The 27373-nt window shown below is 38.1% G+C and overlaps 1 protein-coding gene across 1 annotated transcript in view; it reads right to left on the bottom strand.

The window, feature by feature from the left end:
- Positions 1–27373, bottom strand: part of NR3C2 (nuclear receptor subfamily 3 group C member 2) — a 345322-nt gene that overhangs the window by 92578 nt on the left and 225371 nt on the right. The window contains exon 4 of the mRNA XM_007091751.3: positions 10518–10634. Within this exon, the coding sequence (XP_007091813.1) occupies positions 10518–10634 (117 nt within the window). The remainder of the gene's footprint in view (positions 1–10517; positions 10635–27373) is intronic.

Below are 27373 nucleotides of genomic sequence, written 5' to 3'. Positions count from 1 at the left end.
AAAGAACTCCAGGGATTTGGGCCGCTATCAACGGTAAGGATGTTTTTTAAGTACCCTGCTGCAATTTTTAATGCTTATCGGGTCCAAAATAAATCTCTTCATTCTTAAAGATTAGGTCTTTGAAAACAAGGCCAGTGCCTGTCTTCTCATTGCTACATCGGCAACATCATGTGGAACATCTGGAATTTCAGAGGTGTGCGATGGATATTTGCTGAACAAATCAACGAATGGGTTCACCAGAGATGCACTTTTGGAACAGTATGATCCCCTCCTATACAAATTAAATTAATCTTAATATAAAAAAAATAATTAGCTGGTAACTGAGCAACTGCTTATCTTCCTCACTATTTAAACATGTTCCACATTATCATCCTCTCAAAACAAATACTGTACAAACACTGAAGGAGAAACAGAGCACAATTACATTTTGGAGTTTCTGACTTCTTTGACCTAACTCAGCAACTGCCTTTATATTATTGTTGATAGATCTTCTTTTCAAAATAATGAAGCAGCACATTCTGAAGAAACCATTTTTATTAGCTCTGCTAGTTCAGTTTTTAAGAGCCTCCCTGCCAAAATGTAAATCATTATTTTTTCATCAGTAAATAAAGTGCTCGGCAAACGTCTTGACTCTTCTTCCATCTTTATTCCCTCAATATATTGCAGAGAACTATTAGTTTCCTTTATTAATTGCTGTAGCAAGTATGTATAATTTGATAAATCAATAAAAATATTTTTAAAAATCTGTTAGAATTGGGTTAGCCTTTATTTTATTTTTTTGTAATATTCTTACTCTAATACTATTCTTTTTTTTAATGTTTTTTTTTTTTAATTTATTTTTGAGACAGAAAGAGAGCATGAGCAAGGGAGGGGCAGAGAGAGGGAGACACAGAATCCGAAGCAGGCTCCATGCTCTGAGCTGTCAGCACAGAGCCTGACATGGGGCTCGAATCACAGACTGTGAGATCATGACCTGAGCTGAAGTTGGACGCTTAACCGACTGAGCCACCCAGTCACCCCAGAATTGGGTTAGCCTTTAAAGGGTAAGTTATCTGTGCCAGAAAAATCATCATCTTAACAGAAACTAATGATATTAAATATCATACATATTTACTACTGAAGGCTGACAGACTGTTGGCAGGTTAGCTGGATGGTTTTCTGTATGTCCTAGAGGTGAGAACAGAGGACTTTATTGTAATATAAATAGCTTCCTCTCCCCATCTTCACAATCATAACATTTTACTGTGAAGACGGGGAGAAGAAGATGTTTATTCAGAAAGGCAACAAGCAGATGATCATTAGTCTCTAGGTTTTCAAATGAAAAAGATTAAATTATATTCCTTAGTGGACATGCCTGTTAATTAAAAGTAAATGAATTCAAGATTTTCACTGTGGGAAATCAGAATTTGAGGTAGACAGTGCAACGAATCCTAGAGAACAGACAGGGACTTTAGCTAGAATGACTGAGCACCCTTTCTAAGTTGACTGAGTATGGTAAACCTATGATGCCTAATTTTAAGTGGTTTCATCTTCTTCCCTAATATTTCCTTAGCCCTCATTCCCTACCCTTCCCATGATCCTAGAGCTCCTCCTTTGTCCAGAGCGTGGCATGTAGGGACAGAGAACTATCTTAGTATAGAGATGTTTTACAAGAAAATGTCTACCTTACGCATTAACTGGTGATTTTTTTAAAATTAAGATTTGCTTTATTTATGTTGTGTGTGTGTGTGTGTGTGTGTGTATGTGTCTGTGTGTGTGTGTGTTTTCTGAAGAGCTATATCAAAAAGCCCTGAACTCCAAAATAAAGCCTTAGTAGTTTTTTCCAAGATCATGAAGTTATTGTTTTCCTTTGCCAATTTGCTTGCTAAAAACAAATGTTTTACTTTTAAATATATGGGTAACTTATAACATGTGAATAAAAATCAGGGTGTTGAAAAAATTACTATGATTTAAGGGATTCTCTACAATTAACAGTTATTGTAACTGTTTACTGAGTTTACATTGAGTCTATTATACTCTGATTGCTATCTATACTTATAGCTCCTTCCTGAAAAATGGGATCAAAATCTTTCTTGTCAAAGATCATCAAACTTTGCAGCACAGGGATCTATAACCTGCCACACCAGCCTGGGTAAGGTAGGGGCAGCAGAGGCAAAGGCAGCCATGTGTCTATATCCTCTGGAGGATTCCACCCAATCAGAAGCTCCATTCTGATAGTTAACCAACCAATCAGCCCAGACCCTCTCTTGGAAGTTTGACTCCAGGACACTCAGATGACAATGAAGCTACAGGGTACAGAAGGTAGCGCCTAGAAACAAGTATAATGAAAATAATGAGTAAGCAAAAACACCAACAGAGGGAGGAGAGAGCTTCCTGCTTGAAAAGAAGCCAAAAAAAGAGGAAAACAAATCTAAGAGAAAACCCTAGAAATTGAAACCTGATGTGTCCCAAGCAACATCCCAGTATTTCCCAATGGCTAATTGTGAAATTATCAATATTCTTATAATAAAACTCTATCACCTGGGGTGCCTGAGTGGCTCAGTTGGTTAAGTGTCCAACTTTGGCTCAGGTCATATCTCATGGTCTGTGAGTTTGAGCCCTGCATCGGGCTCTGTGCTGACAGCTCAGAGCCTGGAGCTGGCTTCAGATTCTGTGTCTCCCCCACCCCCTCTCTCTCTCTTCTCTTTCAAAAATAAATAAAAATAAAAATAAAAATAAACCTCTATCATCTGAAGTAACTTTTCAAAGAGTGCAACAATAGGAAGCACTGCGAACAACGCAAAAACAAAAGCTCCCCACAATTTATCAGAGAGTTAGAAAACAATCATGTATTACAGAAAACAGCACTGAGTGTGTGGAACTGGAAGGCTGCTGGAGTCCAGACAAAAGAGGACCGTACATCCGAGGTGGTGCCCAGAAGGAGAGAGGCTGGCTCTGATGCCAGTTCTCTGGAGATCACCAGGGCCAGTGACAAGCTATCCTGGCCCCAAAAGGTCAGAAAGGCTAAGCTCTGCTGCCCATTAAGTAGAAGGGATGACAACCTACCAGGACAGACTGCAAACAAAAAAGTTAAAGGATGCATGGAAGTAACAAGGGGCCTTTGTATACCAAGCAAAACTTCCCAAACATCTCTGGGTCATATATTTTAAAAGATCCAAGAAAAGCGGCCTACCTGGGTAAGCCCACCCAGACATGAGTATGTGCCTACAAATGTGTATGTTCTTAGGAGGGACGAATCTTTGAATCGAATGTTTCTATTGCTAAGATGTCATCTGTCACCAAATAAGACACCAATATAATTAAGAGTTTAAAAAAAAAAACTAATAAAAATTAAATGCACATACTGATCGCAAATTATAATCATAATAGGTAAACTTTGGAAGAAAAAAAGTCTCAGAAATGAAGAAAAATAGTAAATCTTGAAATTGTGTCTGCTTTGGGACCAATCCTGAACTTTCCTCTTTGAAATTTTGCAAGGTAAAAATACCAGTTGTTTAACTCAAGTCATATTACTAAGAAAATGAGTATGGCGTAACTTATACGTGAAGATTCAAAAACCATACTTTCATTGATTTATAAAAATGTGTTATTTCCCTCTGCACTTTACTGTTCAAAAGTCCCACTGAAATTCTTATTGTCTCCAAGCAAGAGGAATTGGAAAGAAAAAAAAAAATCCAAGCAATGGTATTTCTTCATAAAACTCAGTACACTTGGGCTTTCTAAACTTATACAGACTACTGCATATCCTGCCTCAGGAGACCCTTAAAGATATAAAAATTGTTTTCCTTATTGGATTTCAGATATTAAACCTCCTCTTCACTGGCGTTGATCCTATAACTTCTCTCACCAGACCCACACCGCGTGTGAGTTTTGCAGGTGACCAAAAGTTGCTGGCAGGTAAAGCCAATTTACCTCAAGTAGAAAAGATCCCTTTTCTTGGAGAATCAGTTATGATTCTGTCACTCTAGGATCTTTGGGTCTTTTGTTTTTCACCCACTTCTCCATTTCAGTTCTCCCAGCATTTCACAGCAGGAGACTGATTTACTGATGTCTCTAGTCTCCTTCCACCTTTTCCTCCTTTCTGTTCAGGGAAAACTCCTTTGGTTATCTGTAGAATTCTTTACTTCTTCTGCCCAGTAGCAGTATTATTCTTATGTTTCCCTTTTTAGTTCAAAATTGTGAACTCTATTTTTAAAGTTTTATTATAAAACGTTCATATTATTAAAAACAAGACACAACCTACTTGAACATTTCTTCCTCAGTCTCTTGACTCCTCCAAGTCTTTTCCTATATAGCTAGAATCATAGAATAAGTAAAATTTTAATAATTTTGCATGCTAATTTTTCATTATTACTTTTTTTAGAAAGTTTCTATGTTGCTCTGAATTTTCATCGCCATAATTTTATTGGCTGATTAATATTGCATTATGTGGATGAATTTTAATTTACAGATTTTCCTCTCTTTGGTTCCATCCTCATCAGTAATATACGAGAGTGTATCTTTGAACACTGCTAGTATCAGCATCTTGCTTCCCTTCCTTTTTCACTGAGCTGCCTCCTCTCTGTCTCCAGAAAGCAACCATCATGTCTACTGTTGCTACTGCTTCCTGTGTCTGACATCCCTCTCTTCTCACATGACATGACATGATCCATTCCAGGAGGAAGAGGTAGCCCTGCCTGATACGGCCACCCTTTAAAGGAAGGCTCTGGCTAAACCCAGTGAGAGTGATTTTGCTGGCATTGAGGAAAGCTGCAGATAGGCGCTGGAAGTAAATTGGAACCCAGATTAGAAATGCCCTGTGGTTTGTAAAGTCTACATTTCTAAAGCTACAGGAAGCAAGATTTTAATGTTTTAGAGGCTTCATTAAAGGAAAGTGAAAGGGGACTTAGCCTATTTGATGAGAAATGAAATAAGAGAGGGGTGTGTTCTGGAAAAGAGGGAAGACAACGGAATTAGAATTCTTACGTTGCATTTTTTAAGTCTCTGATGATATGATCTTAGATTCCAAGTTCCTCTTCTGTAAATGGGAGGACTGGAATAGAAAAATCTTGAAGATCTCCTCTATATGCCGTGGCCAGAGTGCAGTCAAGTGAAGTGCTCCTCAAAACTTATTCTTGGTCTGAGGGCCACTTGGCTTTAATGATGTTTTATGCGTTTTAGGAGAAGCTCTAAAAGACATGTATATAGATCATCCTCATCAGAACACTGGCATGTGAAAGTGATTAATTCTTTGAAGAAAGCTATGAAAAGCAGTAAATTCTCATGCATATGGAACCAAGACTTTTTTAGATCTACTGATAGGGGCTAGAGCAAGCATGGCAGGCCCAGCTTGGGGCCAGAAAAGCTGTTATTTTCCTTTCAATTTCTCTGTTGACATTCTCACATCTTCTGCTATATTTTCCTTTGCATGCAGCCTAAAGCGCAGCAGGATTTTAAAGAAAAGGAATGGTACTTGTGGTAGGAAGGAGGGAGCGGATCTAGAGAAAAGGGAAGAGGCACATTTTCTGGCTTTAACTTCCGAGACATAAAAATCGACTTGTTCTTCCTTCCTCCCACTTTCTAAGGTAGATGCTAGTGTGGGGACACAGTTAGGATTATACACTAACCAGATGATAAGCTAGGAAAAAAACCGTTGTCAAGTATTTTGGATTCCTGAAGTCTTCAGAAGGGGAAGGCTAATTTTGTTCCCAGAGTGATGACCACTCACCGACAGAAAATGCCGGCCAAATAGTACACTGGGTTGGCAGCTGCCTTATCCCCCAAGAGAGGTAGCGGGGAAGAAGGGTGGATCAAAGGAAACTGCACAGTCCTCCTTCATTAGGACAACGGGTGAGATTGGAACATGTATAAAAAGGTTTCACTTCACTCACATTTTTAAGATTGCTTCACATTAAAAGGTTAAACTTTACATTATCCTTTTTGAAGATGATAAAATTGCTCACATTTCCTATTGCCCAAATTGAAACTAAAAGCAAGGCTTCAAAATAAATTATAAAAGAAAAAGAAAGATTACAATGTAGGTCACTGCAACTCGACACTTAATAAAAGTTAAGGATTTAATCTCTGAGCCAGAAATGGTTAAGTTGTAACTCGAATCTGAAGAAAAGAGTATTTTTCATAAATATTATTTCCTACTCTGCCCATTTTTGACTCACTACTTGCAATGACCTCGAGATTCAAAATATGCTTTCTCTCTAGTAAAATGTTTTACCAAAACTCACAAAACCTATGCCTCATACACAGAAACCAACAACAAACTATGTGAATTCTATATTCGGTACTGTGTCAAACCTCACTTACAGATCATTACAGACACAAATAAAAAAGCAGGGTGCTGCTGCCATTAATAGATAATCTGGGCTATTTTAAAAATGCCAATCTACAGGGGCTCCTGGGTGGCTCAGTCAGTTAAGTGTCTGACTTTGGCTCAGGTCATGATCTCACAGTTTGTGGGTTCAAGCCCCGCGTCGGGCTCTGTGCTGACAACTCAGAGCATGAAGCCTATTTCAGATTCTGTGTCTCCCTCTCTCTCTGCCCCTCCCCACCCCTCACGCTCTGTCTCTCTCAAAAACAAACAAACATTAAAAAAATAATAAAAAAATAAATAAAAATGCCAATCTACAAATAGTGGACCTAGGTCATACAGCAGAGTGACACTGGGTACAGGCTTTGGTGCCAGGGACAGAGATTTGAGTTCTGGCTCTGCCATCCCCTGGCCCTGTGGCCTTAAGCCACTCCTTTAACCTCTCTGTACCTCCATGAACTCACTTCCAAAATGGACAGATTAAAAGTATGTATCACATATGTTAACCGAGGTTGAAAAAGGATGACACATATATAAGTCTTAGCAAAATGCTGAGAACACAGAAGCCTTCAAAAATGCCAGTTAATCATTCATTCAATTAATTAATTCAATAAATGGTTACTGAACACCTACTTTGTGCCAGGCACCGTTCTAGTTACTGGGGAAAAGGCAATGAACAAAATAGACAAAAATTCTTCCCCTGATGGAATTCACATTCTAGCAGAAAATATCTCACAACTGAATAGTGCTTACAATTATTTATTATTATAGCTAAACCAGTGGGTTTTAATGCCACCCAGGGTACATTTAGTGAAGTCTGGAAACATTTTTGGTTATCACAACTTGGGGAGAAGAGGTTGCTATCAGCATTTGGTAGGTGGGATGCCGATATACCAATGCATAGGATGGTTCCTTATTATGAACTACCTGGCCCAAAATGTCAACAGTGCAGAGGTTGAGAAACCCTGTTTTATTTATTTATTTTTTCAATATATGAAGTTTATTGTCAAATTGGTTTCCATGCAACACCCAGTGCTCATCCCAAAAGGTGCCCTCCTCAATACCCATCACCCACCCTCCCCTCCCTCCCACCCCCCATCAACCCTCAGTTTGTTCTCAGTTTTTAAGAGTCTCTTATGCTTTGGCTCTCTTCCACTCTAACCTTTTTTTTTTTTCCTTCCCCTCCCCCATGGGGAGAAACCCTGTTTTAAAGGTTATAAACGGGCTCAGTTCATTCTTAACAATATACTATGAGGTAGGGAATTATAGATATGGTTATTTTGTTATAGTAACTAACAGTACTTATATTTTATAGAATGGGTTATATAATATTTATAGTAATATTTACATAGTAAAGTTTTACAATATTTGTAAATATTTGTAAGTTATATAAAATTTACATATAGACACTTTAAAAGATACTTCAGTTGTGTGTATGTATATTTAGATTCAGATGTTGGATTTTACAAAATTGATTCAGTTTATTTTATAACCAATGGCTGTACCCTTGTGCCATCTAGATTTTAAATGATTCATTTCTCCTGATTCTCACTCACATGCTTAAGAAGGTGATCTTTTGCGCCACATTTGCACTGATTCAGATAACAGAAAAAGGGAACAGTGTGGTTACTAGAAACACCAGACCACAAGTCTAGAGATATAAGACCATTTTACTGGCTGTGACATGTCTGGGCAAGTCACTTAGCCTCTCTGGGCACCTGAGGTTCACCATCACCAAAACATGGGGCAATAATATCATTTGGATCATGTGTGAAGGCGCTATGGAAATCACAATGAGCATTACCTCCACCCACTGAACATGCACTGAGTGCTTTCTTTTCTTTGCACACTGACTCATTCAATCCTCATCACAGTCCATGAGGCAGACATGCTGATCACTACAAGTTGAAGATAAGGAAACATGGGCACAGAAAAGGTGGTAGCTCCCTTGAGGTTACATGGTCAAGAAGTAGCTGGATTCCCACCCAGGCAGTCTGGCTCCAGAGCCCATCCTCTTAACCAGCAAGAGCCTCTCTGGCTGAGCTATTGTGTCACATATTCAGGCCACAGTCTGACATGAACAGTCTCAGCTGGCCACGGTCCATACCCCTCTGGATTTCTAAAAGTCTCTGCTCTCCATCCTGCCATTTTACTCACCAGTCCCGACTAGCAGCCTATTGGTTCATTTATCAAAGCAAAGAAGGATGAAGTCTCATTTGATTTCTTTTTCAAATTACTTTATTTCTTTTAATTAGGCAACATGTGTACATAACACATGCATTAAACAGAATACAAAATTCAAAGCCATGGAAGAGAATACAATGACAGTAATTCTCCTTCCTATCCTTGTCTCTCAGCTACCCAATCCTTTCTACTGAGACATGACCAGTTTCTTGTCTCTTGTATACTATTCCAGAAATGTTCGATACAATATATATTCTTTTTCCGAAACGGATATACCACTAGTAGTAGACAAAACATCTATTTTGCAACCTGATTTTTTTCACTAAACAATATTTTGGAGATCAATCCATATAGAGCTTCCTTTATTCTTATTAATGTCTGAAGAGTATCTGTAATTTATTTAATCAATCTTGACCACATGAATAATGTATTTCTGATGGTCAACAATGTTATAATGACTATTTTATGAATTTATCATGTCTTACCTGCAAAAATATACTTAGGATAAATTCCTAAAAGTGGAGTTATTGAGTCAAATGTTTACCATTTTACTGAAATAGCTAAATTCCTCTCCATAGGGGCTGTATCACCTTATTTCCATCTCAAATGCATAAGATCACCACTGAATTTTACTTTATTTCTATATCATCAAACAATATATCATAAACATGTTTTATTTTTGACATTTGTAAAAAATATCTTAAATTTGCGTTTCTCTTATTATGGTTAGACTGAGACTCTTTTCATGTGTTTCAAGTACCAGTTGTATTTCTTTTGTCTATAAGTGTTCTGTTCATATTCTTGTTCTGTTCAATCTCATTTTTTATAGGAACTTTCTTTTTCTTATGAAATTGTAGGAGCTTTTTATGAAGAAATAAACCCTTTGTCTGTAAGTCGCAAGTACTTTTTCCCAGCTTCTTATTTATTATTTGCCTTTGAAGCAATATTTGATTTGTAAATAGTGTTGATTTCCTCAATTCTTTTAATAGCTTCTGAGTTTTATACTTAGAAAGGTCTTCTCCACTTGAAGAGTATTAAAGAAATATCCATGTTTTCCTTTAGTACTTCTATGGTTATATTTCCAAGTTTAAAACTTTGAAAGACTACGATTTATTTGGGTGGAGATTATGAGTTTGGATTCAACTTTCTTGTTTCCCAGATTGCTTCCCAGTTGTCACAATAATTTCTGGTGAATAATTGATCCTTTTGCCACTGATGTGGAATGCCAAATTTACTATATACAAAAATCTCATGTTAATTTTTTTCTTGACTTTCTGTTGATCTTACAATCAGTAAACAAACAGACCATTTTAATGACTATAGCTATATCATATGCTTTATTATTTGGTAGAGCTAGTTGCCCTTACTATTTATCTTTTTCAGAATTTTGTTGCTTGTTGTTTAAGAACTTAGAATCACCAATTGGTAATTTAGTTAGGACTGTGTTACATGCATAAATTAATTCAGGGAAAACTGATACCTTTAGCACACTGGACCTTCCCATTCATGGGCACTGTATACTTTTGTGTTCGGTTCAAGTCTTTTACCATCCCCACCACCCATCCTACCCCCCTTTTGGCAGGTTCATGTGATATTTCAAAGTTTCTTTTGTTTTTGTTTTTCTTTAAATACAGGTCTTCCTTTATTACATTTATTCTTAGAGTTAGAAATGTATTCATATCTGATTAATGTTATCACATATAGGGCTTATTTCTAAACAGACATTGTAATAAAAACTGTTAGTTATGGTTTTATATAAAAAGTCATTCATTTTTGTGTTGGTTTTGGTTATGTTCCCAGTTTTTGAAACCTTCACAAACTCGGGGTTGAAAACTTCACTAGGACTACAGCCACATAACATACTTTTTTTTAACTGCTGCTAAGAAAGAAATACTAAAATGTTTTAGCATGAGTATAGAACTTGTTAAGATTTTTAGAAATCTTTGCTCCATGTTAGCTTCATCTTAAATTTTGGGAGTATACAGAGCTTCCATCTTAATTTTTATTTAACTAAAAACACAAGACTTACCTCCTAAATTCATTCCAGCTTGAAGACATTTCTGAAGTCTGCAGGCAGGACAATTCTTTCGTCGAATCTTGTCAATGATACAGTCATTTCTTCCAGCACATAAATAGTTGTGTTGCCCTGAATAAAAAAAAAAAAAATTGTTAAAACAAAGACTACTACACTAATATAAAGTACTAATATATATAATCAGAATATGAAACTTCATCTTTCCTGCCTTGAAATTTCTTTTAAAAAATAGATGAGAAATATGATTTACAGATAATACAGGCATAGGAATGCTCACTTTAACCTAACACAGACATAACAGAGTCACTTTAAAATAACATAACATAATAGACTTTATATTACAGATAAGATTAATACTACATTCATTTCCAACTCTCATATACATACAGCCACGTTCCCTCTCTCTGAAATTTTTGATAGCTGCACAAGCCCTCACAGGCAATGGTGCAACTTTCATTCAGATATCACAGCAGCAGCAAAGTGAATTATTCGAAGGCCCTCTTGCAGTTGTTTAAGCTATGCCTGCCCACCATTTACACGTGTGATTTCAGTGGGAAGACTTTTAAATTATACAACTGCAAATGTTTAACTATTTCATACTGTGGACCAAACTGTAACTTCAAACATTCAGATGTGGGAATATGCTTAGCGAGAGGCATCTGCTGGCAAAATGTAAAACTGTAGCCTAGTTCTATTATTCATTTATTAATTTCAAAAATAAGTACCAGGCACTATTAGAAACACTGAGGAGAGGGGTGCCTGGCTGGCTCAGTCAGAAGATCATGCAACTCTTGAGTTTGTGAGTTTGAGTCCCATCTTGGGTGTAGAGATTACTTAAATAAATAAACTTAAAAAAAAAAAACAAAAACACACTGAGGATCTAGCAATGAGAAAGGCAGTCAGAAGTCCCTGCTATCATTAACTTTCATTCAATTGGGAGGAGACAGTCAACAGACAAGGTAATTAGGTAAAATATACAAATGTTGGACAGTTAAGTGCTAGGGGGACATGAAGAGAAGGGGCATATAACATGGTGGAGATGTGGGAGGATGTGGGAGGATATTGATATTTTAAAAAGAGTAGGGAAGACCTTACTCAACGATGCTTTAAATAAAAGTCTGAAGGAAATAAAGGTGCTGTGTGGACATCTTGGGGAGAAAATACACTAGGCAGAGGGAAAAGCGAATGAGGGAAGGGTAGGGTTGGGGATGATACTTGGCATGTTTAAGGTACAGCCAAGTGTGAAAGAGTAGAAAGCATGAGTAGAAAGTAAGAGGTAAGGAAAAAGAGCTAATGGGAGTCAGATCACATGAGGCCATAGTAAAGATCATATTTAAGACTTGGACTTTTTTACTCTGAGTGTAACAGAAAGGTTCGAGCAGAGAAATGACTTGATGTGATTTACACTTAGCAGGATCACTCTGGCTGCTATGCTGACAACTGACTCAACAGATGCAGGGAGATCCGGGGTAGGAGGCTATCACCACAATCCAGGGGAGAGATGATGGTGGTTCTGGTCAGTGTGGTGGCAGTGACAGTGGTGAGAAGTGGTCAGAATCTAGATGCATCTTAGAGGCAGAACTGTTAGCATCTGCTCATAGACCAGACAGAAACAGGAGTTAGAGAAATTAAGATTCTTGGACTGAACCCTTAGGAAAAATGGAACTGCCATTTAAGGGCATGTGGTTTATGTGAAACTTCCCCAGTTCAGTTTTGGATGTGTTAAGTTTGAGATGCCTGAGAGGGATCTAAGTGGATATGTCAAGTTGGCAGTTAGATGCACAGGTCTGTGTCAGGGAGAGGTCTGGGCTGGAGATGTAGTCAGCTTGTGGTCATTATTTTAAGCCATGAGACTGGATGAGATCATACAGAGAGTGAGCACAGACTGAAAAGTGAAGAGGTCCGAGGACTGAGTCATGGGCCATTGAAAACATGCAGATAAAGGAAAGAAGGGGTTTCACTGATTACTGTAAAGCAGTGAACAAGCTCTAAAGCACTCCCTTCAGACTAGGACTCTCCTGCTCCCTTGGTTGAGACTAAGTAAATTACAGTAAATACTCAATAAAAATAATATGTGTTGCTTAATGTAATTAAAATAATTTAATCTAGAGCACATTCTCGGTAACATTATGGTAAATCTTAGTAATAATAACAATAAACAGTACTAGAATAGGGAAATCTATCAAAGTAAAGAAATGGAAATCTACCATTGTAATAATCTAACGGCTTTTTAAAAAAATGAAGACTCTTAGGGAGTGTAAGTAGGTATAGATAATTACACAAAGGCAATCAATACCCATTGGTAAAGACAATACCTGATTCATATAACATTTTGTGATGCCATGCATTATTAGGTAACTGGTTACCACTTTTAAAATAAAAGTTTAAGGCCCTATTATAGCACTATCTTATTTAAGCCCTGTAACAACCCTACGGTACAGAAGGAAATTATTATTATTGCTATTTACTCAAAATAAAAAATTCATGCTAGCGCTGGTAAAGTGGCTTCCCCAAATGGTGAAATTGGAAGAATTCAGGAAAGCTGACAGTATCCGTGTGCCTTAAGGCCAGAAGCCTTTTTCAAACATCAACTTGCAATATAACTTACTGGTGGTCCAACAGGATGCTAAAAGTACTCTTTGGAACCAATAAGCAAAGTAACATTATTTGAATGAGGAGTATTCTACTTTATCAGCCACTATTTTCACTGGAAATCAGCACCATGTAGTTGTGTTGCCTTTTGCATGGTGTGAACTTGAACACAAAACCACAGATTTTATCTGTAACTCCTAATGAACTTTAAAGTCCAAAGAGAAAACTAAATGTAATTTTAATTGTTTTCTTCAATGTTTATTTATTTCTGAGAGAGAGAGAGAGAGAGAGAGAGAGAGAGAGAGAGAGAACAAGAGCAACTGGGAGACAGAAGATCTGAAGCAGGTTCTAAGCTGTGAGCACAGAGCCCGATTGAAGGGCTCGAACTCATGAACCGTGAGATCATGACCTGAGCCAAAGTCAGTTGCTTAAATGATTGAGCCATACAGGTGCCCCCTAATTGGTTTTAATTCAGCAAGTATTCATTGGGAACCCACTATGTGTGGAAGGCTGCCAAAATTTTGCATAAGGAGTTGGGGTAATCTAAGGTTCTTTCCGTTTCCGTGAATGTGCAATAAACTGTGACTAAGTCTCTGAGATTGTAGGCATACGAAAATGCATGAAAAATGACCACCACTGACTTACGTACACACTAGAAGACTTTGTTCTTTGGGTGTTCAAAAACAGAAACTTCCAAAAGCTGGGATATTTCTTTTTTTTAAGTTTACTTATTTATTTTGAGAGAAATAGGGAGAGAGAGAGAAAGAGAGAGAGAAGGCATGCGGGAGGAAGGGGCAGAGAGAATCTCAAGCAGGCTCTGTGCTGAGCTGGGATATTTCTATAAGAATTCAAAAAAAGTGAACACACCTTAAAAATACATGTTACATTAATAGCTGCAGGATAATTTCCTTCCTGCAGTAATATTTGAAATTGTGTATTTGGTTTCTACCAACCAGTGTGGTCACTGCCACCAATTCATCTTCCAAAAATAGGATGAGAGCAATGTAAGGGACTGCTGCAGGAATGTCTTAAGGGTTTTCAGATAATTCCCTGCCATTTATATTTTTAGTTGTGCAAACATTAAAGATTTAAACTGTAGCTACACAAATATGTAATGTGTGTCCCATCCCTGAATCTATATTAAATCATAAAAGTAGTAACAACAACAACAACAACAACAACAACAAAACCCACAATGAAAACAACAGAATGCATCTAGAAGATTTACAAAACTTTTAATCATGTCCTATTTAAACACTGTGTTCTCGGGCGCCTGGGTGGCTCGGTCGGTTAAACGTCCGACTTCGGCTCAGGTCATGATCTCGCGGTCGGTGGGTTCGAGCCCTGCGTCGGGCTCTGTGCTGACAGCTCAGAGCCTGGAGCCTGTTTCAGATTCTGTGTCTCCCTCTCTTTGTGACCCTCCCCCGTTCATGCTCTGTCTCTCTCTGTCTCCAAAATAAATAAACGTTAAAAAAAAAAAATTAAAAAAATAAACACTGTGTTCTCCTAGTGTTAAGAGTGCTAATCCTCAGCAAGTCACGTCCCAGGCTCTTTCAGGTAAATGGTTTTCTACTATAATGCTATGATAGGGCAGACAACCAGAGTTCTGGGGACCAGACAGTGGAGGCTTTGGATGATAAGCTGAGGGACTCAAATTTTATTTGGCAGGTTATAGGATATCAATGAAGAATCTTGCTTACAATATGTCAAGTCCAGAGCTGTGTTTTAGAAACATTAATCTGAAGGTGATATACTAGATAGACAGAACGGAAGTAGGGGACACTATTAACAGTCCACTTGAAAGTTCTCAGACATGGCCTCCAAGCAAATTAGTAGCTGTATCTTTGTCAGACTATAAAGGAACAGGAATAATCCTGCAGTTAAGAAAAAAATCAAAGATTTCTCATTGAAATTACATGTCCATTATGGAGAGAATTCCAGTTCTGATAGTGGCAGAAGAGCTTGAATCAGATGAACCTCCTACAAATAACACTTATAAACTGTCCACGAAAGAAGAGAAAGAAAGATTTAAAGGCAATGGGGAGCAACCAAAAGCAGGCAGAAACTGGAAGAAAATGGATTCTTGAAAAAAAGAGTATCACCATAAACAATATTCACCTCTGAATGGCTCTTTCCTTGAGAGCCTTGCATTCTACTCAGTGCAGGGTAGACAGAAATTAAGCAAAATCCTCAGTCTTAATGGCTTGAGAAGGCAGAGAACAGATTTGGGTACTGCCAGAGCAGCCAGAAGTTGAAGGAAGTCATTCTGGAAAGACTAGTATCATGGAGGGGTGGGGGGGGGGTAGAGGGAGATAAAATGTACATATTAACTCTCCTCAAATTTTTGGCTGATCCCTAAACTGAACATGAAACTCCAAAGAGTCAAGGGGTGAAAGAATTGAAAGTTGAAAGGGCTGAGCAGATGATTTCAGCTTCTGCCCACCACAAAAAGTCTGAATCCCACTAAATCAGGACTCACTAAATAACTCAGGCTCTCCATTGAAATACCAGAAGGTCCCTGCCTTAAGAGGAAATACTGTATTCCAGGACTGAGGCATTTACCCTACAGTTAAAGGCACAACCAAAATAGACCTATCCTAAAAAAGTTTTTTTTTTTTTTTTTTTCCTTTTGAGAGAGAGAGAGAGAAAAGAAGAAGGAAAAAAAAAAAAAAAACAGCAGGGAGGGGCAGAGAGAGAGCAGGACAGAAGATCTAAAGCAGACTTTGTGCTGACAGCAGAGAGCCCGATGCAGGGCTCAAAGTCAGATGCTCAAATAACTGAGCCACCCAGGCACATCATCCTAAAGAAGTTTAAAGCAAAGGCTCTAGAAGTTTAAGGTGATGGGTAATTTAATTGACTACTAGAAGAAAACTCAATACTCTTCAGAAAAATATAACAGGATCTGGATTTTCCAGAAAGTCTAGAATACAATATTTAAAAACAGAAAAATATGAACCAAAGTCAATAGAAAAAGTAGTCCGTAGAAACAGACCCAGAGGTTGGAATTAACAAATAAGGATTTAAAAACTGATATGTCAGATTGTGTAAGAAAATATCATTAACAGGAGTTAAGAATTGTGGACTATCAGAAGAGGTTAGGAAACTATAAAACAAAAACAAATGGACATTCAAGAACTTAAAAATACAGTATATAAAATAAAATATTTATTGGTTAAAATTAATAACATATTGGGCATTAAACAAAAATGGGTTATTAAAATTAAAGAAATATAAATCATCCCAACTAAAGCATAAAGAGAAAAGATTAAAGGATAAATGAACAAGGCACCAATACCTTGTAGGACAGCATTAAGCAATTTAATATGTGTGCAGTTGGAGTTCCAGAAAGAGAGAGAAAATGGGTCAGAAAACTATATGAAAATTTACAAATCTAGAAAGCTTAGCAAATGCCCCCTTTAAAACATAAATACAAACAAAAGCACTATGGCACAATACAGTTAGGTTGCTGAAAAACAAATATAAAAATAATTATAAGCAGCCAGAGCCAAAGCAAATTACATTACATAAAAAGAAACAAGGAAAAGAGTAATACATGATTTCGTATCAAAGCAATTGAGGACACAAGACAACATCTCTTTAAAGACCATCAACTCAGAATAACCAATGAAAACACTTCTCAAAATGAAGGTGAAATAAAGACATTGTTGTATAAATTAAAGCTAAGGGAGTTTGTTGCTAGTAGGATTACATTGTAAGATATGGAAAAAAAAAAAGTTCTTTTTGCTGAAAGAAAATGATACCAGATAGAAATTGGGATGCATCAAAAAGAAAAACAAGAACTGGAAATTATGGATGATAAAATGTAAAAGAAATTTTCTTTCTAAAAAATTCTTTAAAAGTCAAATGATTGTTTAAAGAAAAAATAATAAAAATGTATTATGGGATTTATAAAATATGTATGAGAGAAATACCTGAGAACATAGCACAAATAAGGAGGGATATAAATGAAATTCTACTGCTGTTAAGTTTCTTACATTATCCTTAAAATGGTATACCTGAAATTGATTCAAGGTAGACAATGATAAATTAAGAGTACATCCTGTAATTCCTGGGTAAGCAACATTAACATCACATAAGAACTTATCAGAAATTTAAATTTAAATTCACAGGCCCACTTCAGACTTACTAACTCAGAAACTCTGGAACAGAACCTAGAAATCTGTGTTTTATATAACACTTCAGGTGATTCTAATTCATATTAATGTCTGCAAGACTGCCATGAAGCAGTCACTAGAATAACAACACTAAGAAGTATGGCTCAAAAGATGGCAGAGATATATAATGGCATACTATAAAGTATTTAACCCAAAAAGTAAAGGAAAAACAAAGGAACAAATCACAGAGGGAACAAAAGGGAAACAAACACCAAGATAACAGATATAAATCTAATATAGCAAATAATTACATTAAATGTAAATGGTCTATACACTTTGATTAGAAGTCAAAGATGGTGGACTGGATTAAAAGAAGACTGAGGTATGTGTTAAGATGCATTTTCAATATATAGGCACAGGCAGTTTGAAGGTTAAAAGATGAGAAAATACATGCAATGTAAAATGTTAACATAAGAAAGCTGATGTAGCTATATTAAAATCAAACAAAGTAGACTTTAAGACAAAGAGTATCAACAAAGAAACAAAGTCATTTCATGATGATTAAACGGGCAGACAACAATCTTAAAAATAAAATGCACCTAAGAGCAGAGTTGCAAAATAAATCAAGCAAAAATTGACATAACTAAAAAAGGAGAAAAGATAAATCCAAAATCACAGTTGGAGATTTAAGAACCCATCTCTTAGTAACAATTTCTCAGAACCACTATCTAGAGAAACAGTAACAATATAGAAGATTTGAACAATATTATCAAACACTTGACCTGATTAACATTTAGTCACACAATTACACAGAACATGTGTCCTTTTCAAGTGCTCATAGAACATTTGGTGAGATTGCGCAATGCTGAGCTATGAAACAGTGTCAACTTCTAAAAGGATTAAAATCATGCATAGTATGTTTTCTGACCACAAAGGAACTAAATTAGAAATCAATAACAAAATATCTAAAAAAGCCCCACATATGTGAAAATTAAGCAACACCCATCTAAATAATTTATGGGACAAAAAAAGGGATCAAAATGGAAATTACTGAGTATTTCAAACTGAATGATAATGAAAATTCAACATATCAAAATTTGTTGGATACAGCTATAGTACTTACAAAAGAATTTTTAGCTTTATATCCTTATATTAGAAAAAAAAAATATTTAAAATTGATGATCTAGGGGCGCCTGGGTGGCGCAGTCAGTTAAGCGTCCGACTTCAGCCAGGTCACGATCTCGCGGTCCGTGAGTTCGAGCCCCGCGTCAGGCTCTGGGCTGATGGCTCGGAGCCTGGAGCCTGTTTCCGATTCTGTGTCTCCCTCTCTCTCTGCCCCTCCCCCGTTCATGCTCTCTCTCTGTCCCAAATATAAATAAAAAACGTTGAAAAAAAAAATTAAAAAAAAAAAAAAAAAGAAAAGAAGGTACATTTCCACAACATGGAGGTAAATAGAAGGTTCAAGTAAATGGGATAGGATTTGAAGATTCAGAAAAATAGTTCTTTAAAATAAAACTTTTGTACAAAATTTCTGAGCATCCATCTATGGCACTCTACTAGGCTCTGTGAAGAAATAGCCTACCAGCTAATGGAGAAAGTAGAGATACAGTACAAACAGCATACTACCTGGCCCATCGTTGCTACTGAATAAAAGGATCAATGAACGAATGCAATCATTCTGATAAATTAAATCATGTACAACATACAGAATGTACACGTTCATATAGTGTGTTGTATATGCAGACAAACCCACAGTAATGAATGTTCACAGAAGGCCTTATTGGCTCCTAGGTAATTGGCTTACAAAAGACACATGCATATAAATCTTTTCTGCCTTATCTCCAGCATCATACCTTTCAGACTCTCCTACACACACACACACACACACACACACACACACACACACACACACACACCCCAATTGAGAAAAAGAGCTCTGAGGATTTGCAAGGAAGCAGCAGAGAGTTCTGTGAAAGGCAAAACTTAAACCAGGGTCAGAATCCCACAGGGGATGAGTGTGCCTTCTTGGTGTCCTAGGTCCTAAGTAATTCTCCCCCCTAGGAGACCTGCTTTATGCGCCACTGAAATTCCTTAGGTTGCCTGTAACTGTAGCCATTACAGAGCCATCTGCATCTGAAAGCATCTTGTTTTAAGAATGAAAATCTGTTCAGCAGGGCTCAGGGAACTTTAGTCACTCATCCATCTGTGTGTACTAGTTCAATGTACCTCCTGCCTGAGGAAGTGAAAGCTTTTTGGAGAAAAGACAGTAATTCTAGCAAACAGAAAGCTGCCAAGGTTACAGTAAATCTGAAGGGAGTACCAGGAAGTTTAGTTAGTACATATGTAATATAAATTCACGGGTTTACAGAGTAACCAGAAATACAAAAATCAAAGGGAAAATGCCTATGGACTTTAAAAAACAAAGTTTGAGTTCAAAAATTAAAAAAATCAAAAGTGTCATCTTCCCCCTGTTGTTTTCAACTATGGTATTGCTTTTAACTATAGAATAATTCAGTAAGTGCCTAAAACTTAATGTCATTATTTTAAAAGTTACTGAACTCAAAAAAAATTGTCATGTAAAATTTTCAATTACTTTGAAATCAAAAACCAAGTTTTTGTTGTACTTGGGCTGGTCCCAAATGAGAAAATACAGATTGGGTGACATATGGGTCTTGCCTTAAAGCATCAATAATGCTAGAAAGGAAAGAGTGGAAACATGGAAGGCGGGGCGGGGGAAGGAGACACAGTGAGAAGGGCACAGCTTTGTATCCAGACACACCTGGCTTCCAACCCTACCTCAGTCAATAGGGAACTGTGAGATTCTTGGCCACTTTGCTTAGCCTGTTCTGAGCTTCAGTTTCCTGATCTATGATGTGAACACAGTAACACCTGCTTTGTAGGCTGTCAGATGGATTCAATTAATATACACAAAACAAGACGCACAAAGCCAGGCCAAAGGTAAAAACCAAAAAACCAAAAAACCAAAAAAACCCACAAATGGTGATAGTGATGTTACCCATCATTTTTTTGGTTAGCTTGGTCATAAATAAATAAATAAATAAATAAATAAATAAAGAATTTTGAAAATCCAAAAAACAAACACAGTCAACTCTTAATTAAATACATCAGCAAAGAACTTCCTGTGGGAAGAGAATATCACCACTGAATGAGGAAGACCTGTAGATGAACAGAGACCACTTGAGAAGAGACAAATACCAGTCAGCTCTGATCTCATCTTCAAGCCTTGACTTTCTCAACAAACTGGCAAGGATGTGAGAGTGGTGAGCGATATCCTTAGGGTAAACACAGGACAAAATGCTGGGATTCTGGTCTGCAACTCAGCTAAGAATTCTAGACTGGGGCCCAAGACCTTAAGCGTGGTAGAAGACTCTGGAAAGTTACAACCGCCTTGTACTGTTGCTCCTCACCTGCTTTATCTGTTTTCCAGTATCACTCAGTATCAAAACTCTTAAAAGTAAGTAGGCACACATTTTAAAGGCAAAACATAGTCCATTCCCTCCTCAAACTTTCTAGAGGGTGGATGAGGCTAGGGAAACTTCATAAGGTAAATCATGTGGGATTCATGTGGTATGGCTTTTTTTTTTTTTAAGTTTATTTATTTTGAGAGACACAGAGACAGCATGAGTGGGGAAAGGGCAGAGAGAGAGGGAGAGAGAATCCCAAGCAGGCTCTGCACTGTCAGCACAGAGCTTGATGTGGAACTCAAACTCACGAAACCATGAGATCGTGACCTAAGCTGAAACCAAGAGTTGGAAGCTTAACCAATGAGCCACCCAGGCGCCCCTGATGTGGTAGGACTTTAAAGAAGGAGGTGATTATACTGGGAAGAGAGAGATGAGGAAGGCTTTATGCAGAAAGCAAGCATCAGAGGTAAGACTTGAAGAATGCTGTGGAGATGAAACACAGAGGGGACAGTCATACAGGCATCCCAGGCAGAGGATGGGGGCAGGGAACTGCAGAGACACAGTTAAATATGCAGGAAGCAACTGGTCTGGTCAATTGAAGCCCAGAAAGACAGGGGTCCAGAGAAGGAACAAGCTATATCTACACATTCTGGTGACTAGAGGACATCCAGGGAGCTGTCAATGCTACGAGGGCTCCTGGGCCCTCTCTTTTGGGTTTCAGACCCACGCATCCACCTAACTCAGAGGACATCCCTACCTGAACGTCTCTGACACTTCAAATCCTCCATATTCACAAACCAAACATAATGTGCTTCCTATGTTCCCCACTGTGAAAGCTACAACTAGCTGTTGGAACTAGAAGCTTCAGGGTCACACTTGATTTACATCCCATCCACCTCCCTGCAAACCCTTGCAATCCTAAATATTCAATTGGCCATGAGGGCCTGACGATTCTCTCCCCTGAGTTTCTCCTGAATCCCATCTATGTCCACCAGTACCTTCTCTCCTGATTTCAAAGCTCTCTTGGTTAAATTTCTGAATTACAGAGTTTGAACCCTTGCTTACTGTGTGATCTGAGACAAGTTACTTAACTTTTCTGTACATCAGTTTCCTTCTGTGTTAAATAGGAATTATCAAAGTGCCTATGTCATGAATTATCTGGAAGACGAATACACTACATAAAGTCCTGAGAATAGCCACTAGCATCCAGCAAGGATCCGGTGAATGGTAACTGTTATCATATTATCGCTATTATATAGCACTGCATATTACTATTATTATAACTAGTCTATCCTGCCTCTACTATGTCTCCACTTCTAAATCAAATGATTCTTAAACTTTAATTTAAAAGCTGTCTAAAAGAAATTACTCTAACAGATCTCAGTATCTTAGAATATGAAGAGAAGAGTGACTCTGGTTGAAATGAACATAAGCCCCCCTGCCCACCCCTCCACCCCCCCCCCCCCCCCGCACCAGAGCTGCTCCCCATTTTGTATCGTCAGTGATCCAGGAGGCACTCCACTCGCTAGAAAACCAGGGCTCCTCTGAGGACACAGTCACAGCCATGAGCCTCCATCATCCACAGAGCTGTGCAGTGATCCTTTGGAATCACAAATCTGATAATCTCATCCTTTTGACTGAAAGCCTTCTAGGGCCCTTCACTCCTTAAAGTTTCAAGTTGAAACTCTTATGTATCTTATTCAAGTGACACTGAGCCACTGGGGAACAAAAAGGGGAGGCAGGGGTAGGCAGAGCTCAAAGATGTGCTCAGCAAAACTTACTGCTATTTCAGGAAAAGTAAGCAAAGCTGGGACCAGAGGCATCGGATACCGTAAAACCGGACTGTTATTTTTTACTGGTGTTTTAGTTATGGTGTTTTTACTGTCATTTTATTGCTATTATCAGTATGAAAGACAATGTATCTGGTGGCTTATTTTAACAAAATGGAAAAATTTCAGAAGACTGGTCACTGTATATTTGTATCTCTCTTCGCAGGTACAGGCACACAGGCTGGTCCCAAATTATATACCATCCTTTGCAAAATCCTAAAACTGCAGACAGGTAACACGGTGTGCAGTGAGTATCCCTTGCCTGTCTGATCCTGGCTGAGGTTCAGCCCTAGGCTGTGGCTGCACCTGTGGCACATCTTCCCGAATACCTCTCTGCTTTGACCTTAGGAAGGAGTCCTATTTGTGCTTCTGGCTCAACTAATTTCATATTCAGTGGTGTCTGTGGACACACACATCTCCTTCAATTCCCAGCAATGTTCTGCTCCTCTAATTACATGTGAAAACAAATACGCTATCTTCTCTTATCCTCTCTTATGGCCTGGGAGCTGGGCCATAAGCAGGGCTGATATCAAGTAAAACACTAAAATTCTCAGGTAAAACTAGATGCGGAAAGAATCAGGTTCTAGAAGCCCTTAGAACATCTTGAACACCTATAAACACCTTTATGAATGTTTGAAAAAGATACACAAAGAAGGAGGTAGGTGAATTCAATCTGATGAGCAGGTATTTAATGTGATGGGATTAAAGTGATTCTAGATCTAACAGAATGTCCCAAGTTCTACATTTTGAGAAACTGACTTATCATGACACTTGGGGAGCATAGCCCTTTACAAATGGGGGACTGGAGAAAGTAAGGACACACTGAACATGACATCTTCCCCTGCCTCAGCACCCAGATCCCTTTTCACCACCCCCCAAAGAAGCTGTGCCTGGAGTTCAGGTTGCGCCTTCCATAGAGGAACACTCCCGTCCCTCCCCCATTGATATTTCGTTCCAGGGGAGACAGCTCTATAGACGTCACACTTCCGGCCGTCTCTTTCTCCTTTACTCACTCTGCCTTGGTTAGTAAGTCTGAAAAGAATAAATCTGACTTCTTTGCCTCAGCATCTTCCCCTTGGGGGAGAACTCCCTCAGCGTGCAGCCTCCAGCCTTGAGGAAGCATATCCTGATCCAGCGTTTGCCTGTACCTGTATCTAATTCTGTGTCTCAGGTGCAGTCCTCCTTTTTTTGCTCTTAAGCCACATCTTTCAACTTATTTATTCCCCCCACCCCCCACCCCCCAAAAGCTGATATTTTACCTACCATCAACTATTGCTGTATTTCTTAGTTTGTTCAGAATCCAGGTGGGGAAACATGGTGCTAGTTCACAGGTTTCTTAGAGATGAAGAGAAAATCCAACACCAGAGTCCCTGAGACTAAGATCTCAACAACAGGGATATGATACCACATGAGCTCCCTCTGTGTGAATCCTGTAACAAAGATCCTACGGCTCTTTCTCCATCTACTTCCATGGAATCTTGCTCCCTGATTCCTGACTCCCCAGACCTGCAACATGTTAAAAGGCAGGGAACCCAGAGCATACGGTCATGTGAGAACCCAAATGTCATGGTGCAAACCTCTTGATGACAGTCAAGTTTAGATCCTTTTCTGTTATTGTTTTTGTTTTCCTATTAAAAACAATCTGTCAAAGAGATTTCACCAAAGAATCTTATTTTCCTTTAAAATTTTATTTTCACACTTACCATGTCATGTGAAATGTAGTTTTCTTTTTCACACCTTGAAACTACAAGAGAGTTTAAGAGCGGGCAGTAATAAAATAGTTTAATATTTATCACCATCTGAAAGATTCACTGCTCAATAATTTGTTATATGCCCAAAACCGTTAAAAAATCTGATGGGTTTTGTTGTTGCTGTTATTAAAACCCGAGAACTCTCTGCTTTAGCAAAAAACCAAACTTTCTGAGTCCTCTTTATTTAACTACCCCTGATGGATACTCTAGACTATCCAGACTTTACGTACAATGTGGTTTTCCTTTTTCTGGAAAAAAAAAAAAAAAAAGGCATTCATTTTCAGAAAGGCAATTTCACCAAATCCCTCTTAGAATTAACTTTTTGCTTAAATTTCCTTCTCATTTTTAAAGGTCCATTTGTTATCCTGCTGGAGGATTTTTTTTTTTTTTCTAAAGCAGTTGACAACTGCCCAGCAACAGCAGCCTGTGTTTGCAGTCACTATTTTGGGCTACATCACATGTCACTTACATAACCTTGTTTAACTGCTCTTGAACTGGTTTGAACAACCTGGGAAACAGATTAGGGCAGTCCCAGCAAATTCCCTCATTGCAGATTCTGATGGGCGATTTCCCATCCCCCGCCTCCCCTGGCCCCCTGTCTTATAATGTTGCACAGTGAATAAGACGGTGTCCGACAGGAACTGGTTATTCATTGTTAGAGCCAGCTAAAACGTTTGATAATTAACTTCCTCTGCTCAGTTTAAACCAGTCCGGTCTGCCCATAATAAACCAATGAACAATGATCCCCTGCTGCTGGCGTTTATGAGTGAGCCTGGATTAACATGCTTTAAAATGCCAGGGGGTTAAAAAAAAAAAAAAAAAAAAACTCACTTGAGAAGTAAGTATAGGTTGCCTTTGCCACCTTTAAACACAAAGCTTTTGAAGTTATGTTTTGAGGATTCTAAGATTTTAATTTAGAAGTCAGATTGGACTTATTTTTTTCCCTGCGGTGTTTCAAGAGTTCTTCCCATGTGGGTAAGCACAAAATTCCCAGATAAACATTCTTCTTGGTGTGAAAGGTGTTAGTTTTTCATTAAAAAAATATAACTTCTAATTATTGTGACTTATATTTTAGGCACTCTGTATATTTTGGTGAAAGATAATCAAAGAAAATATATGACAAAAGCCAAGTGCAGTAAGTTTTTAACCTTGAGAAACATTTACTATGATGTGCAATAAGAGAAGACAAGTACGTTATTGACAAGAAACATTTTTTTTTTCAGGAGGAGTGACTTATGTCCTACACACATTCAGTAGTAGGAATTTAGCATAGTTGTTACTTCACTATGTAAAAACATCTGTTATCTTGATAAACTTATAAGTTATTCAGGGCACTGGGCAGGGAATTAACATTTGTTGAATTCCTATTATGTGACAGGTGCTTTACCAATCATATAATTTAATCCTTAATTTAAAATCCTATGGGGTGAATCCTGTGAGACTGGTCATGTTTTCTCCATTTTGTCAACGAAGACACACAGAGAGGCTAAATCATGTGGCTCGCTTAGCTGGGGTTTCTACTTGGTGTTCTTGCATTACTCTCTCTATGGCTCCACACATATTAGAAGTATCCGTAAGATATTTGTACCCAGAGGGGTAAAATGGGACAGAAAGAGAATCTCTGCACTGAGAAACATTATCCAAATAAAGGATAAGTTTTAGGAGACTAAAACATTAACTGCTCTGACACTTGGGAAGGGAAAAGGCATGAGTTTAGGCGAACCTATAACTCTGAGCTTCAAATGATTATTTCATAGCATGGCAAACTTATATAGTACCTAATCAACCACTTCTTCCGGATTCAAATGTACCTGAAAACCCCAGACCTTGAAGCAAACAAATCCACAGTCTTTCAGAACTGAATCCGTGTGCTGGGTTCTTAATGATCAGATTTCATTCACTTTTGCCCAACCAGCAAATTCCCCAAGATCTTAAAAGTAGAAATGAGGCCTGGCAGAGAGAAGGGGTTTTGTTCAGCCACCCTGGCCTCAAACTATTTGTTAAGATTGGAAGGTCTCAACACAGCTCAGTGGGTCCTTATTTGCCATCTGAGGCATAGCCTGGTTTCTAAAGACCCTTATGGCTTGAAACCCAGATGAGAGCTGTCTTCGTAACAGAGAGCAATTGTATCCTAAACTTATACTGACAATCTAAATTTTTGCTAGAAAAGAAATTATGAAACTATTTAATATGAGGTTGTTTTGCTCACACACACACAATTAACTAAACTAATTTGGGTATATAATGATATAATGCATGCACATGGTAGAGAATTCAAGCAGCATTATGGGTCATATGGTGTAAAGGTTCTCTCTCTCTCTCTCTACACTATCCTCTGGCTACACCCAGCTCCCTTCCCCAGAGGCTACCACTGTTATCAATGTCTTTGTAGCATTCCAAAGGTTTTCTAGGACACATGTTTTTTAAGCACAGTGAATATATCATTTGTTGAGTTAGGCACTATTAACTCAACATGTCTGCTTGTTATTTTACTAATTAACTCAACAAATAATTATTGGGTGGCTATTACATGCCAGTTATTATGATCAGCACAGGGGCCGAGAGATGAATAAGAGAAGATCTCTATCCTTGAGGGACTCATACATGGTCCAGTGTGGGAGACAGAGTGCTTAGCAAATCAAACCCCGGAACAAGAACAGCATGTGGGCAGAGTGCTAGAGGAACATGGAACTAGTGACTGTTGTTTCAGAAGTCAGAAAAGGCTTCCTAGAAAAAATTATATTAGGCCAGATTCTTGAGGGATGTTTGCTGGATGGAAAGAGAGAGAAGTTTTCTAATTAGAGGAGAACACCATATTTAAAAAAAATGTTGTCAAAGAGTATCATATATAGCGATGGGTGAGCTTGGCGTGGCTAGAGCACAGGGAATGTATGTGGCGTCAGTACAAAATAAGACTGTAAAGATTTGCCATGCCATGCTGTGGAGTCTTGACAGGAATTTTTAGGCAATGGAGAAGCCAATCCAGGGGGTAGGTCAGTGGAAAATATCCAGAGTATAGTGAAGAGACTGGTTAAGCTCAGAATTTGCATGGCTCCTTAAGAGGGTGATTAGGAGATACAATTTCCAATTAGTCATCCTCCTCTCTGTTACTCCTCAGCCCCAAATGTATTTTTCTAT

The sequence above is a fragment of the Panthera tigris genome, chromosome B1 (assembly GCF_018350195.1).
Source record: "Panthera tigris isolate Pti1 chromosome B1, P.tigris_Pti1_mat1.1, whole genome shotgun sequence".
NCBI lineage: Eukaryota > Metazoa > Chordata > Mammalia > Carnivora > Felidae > Panthera > Panthera tigris.
The sequence above is the reverse complement of the archived record's forward strand: the minus strand, read 5'-3'. Positions and strand labels throughout refer to the sequence as shown.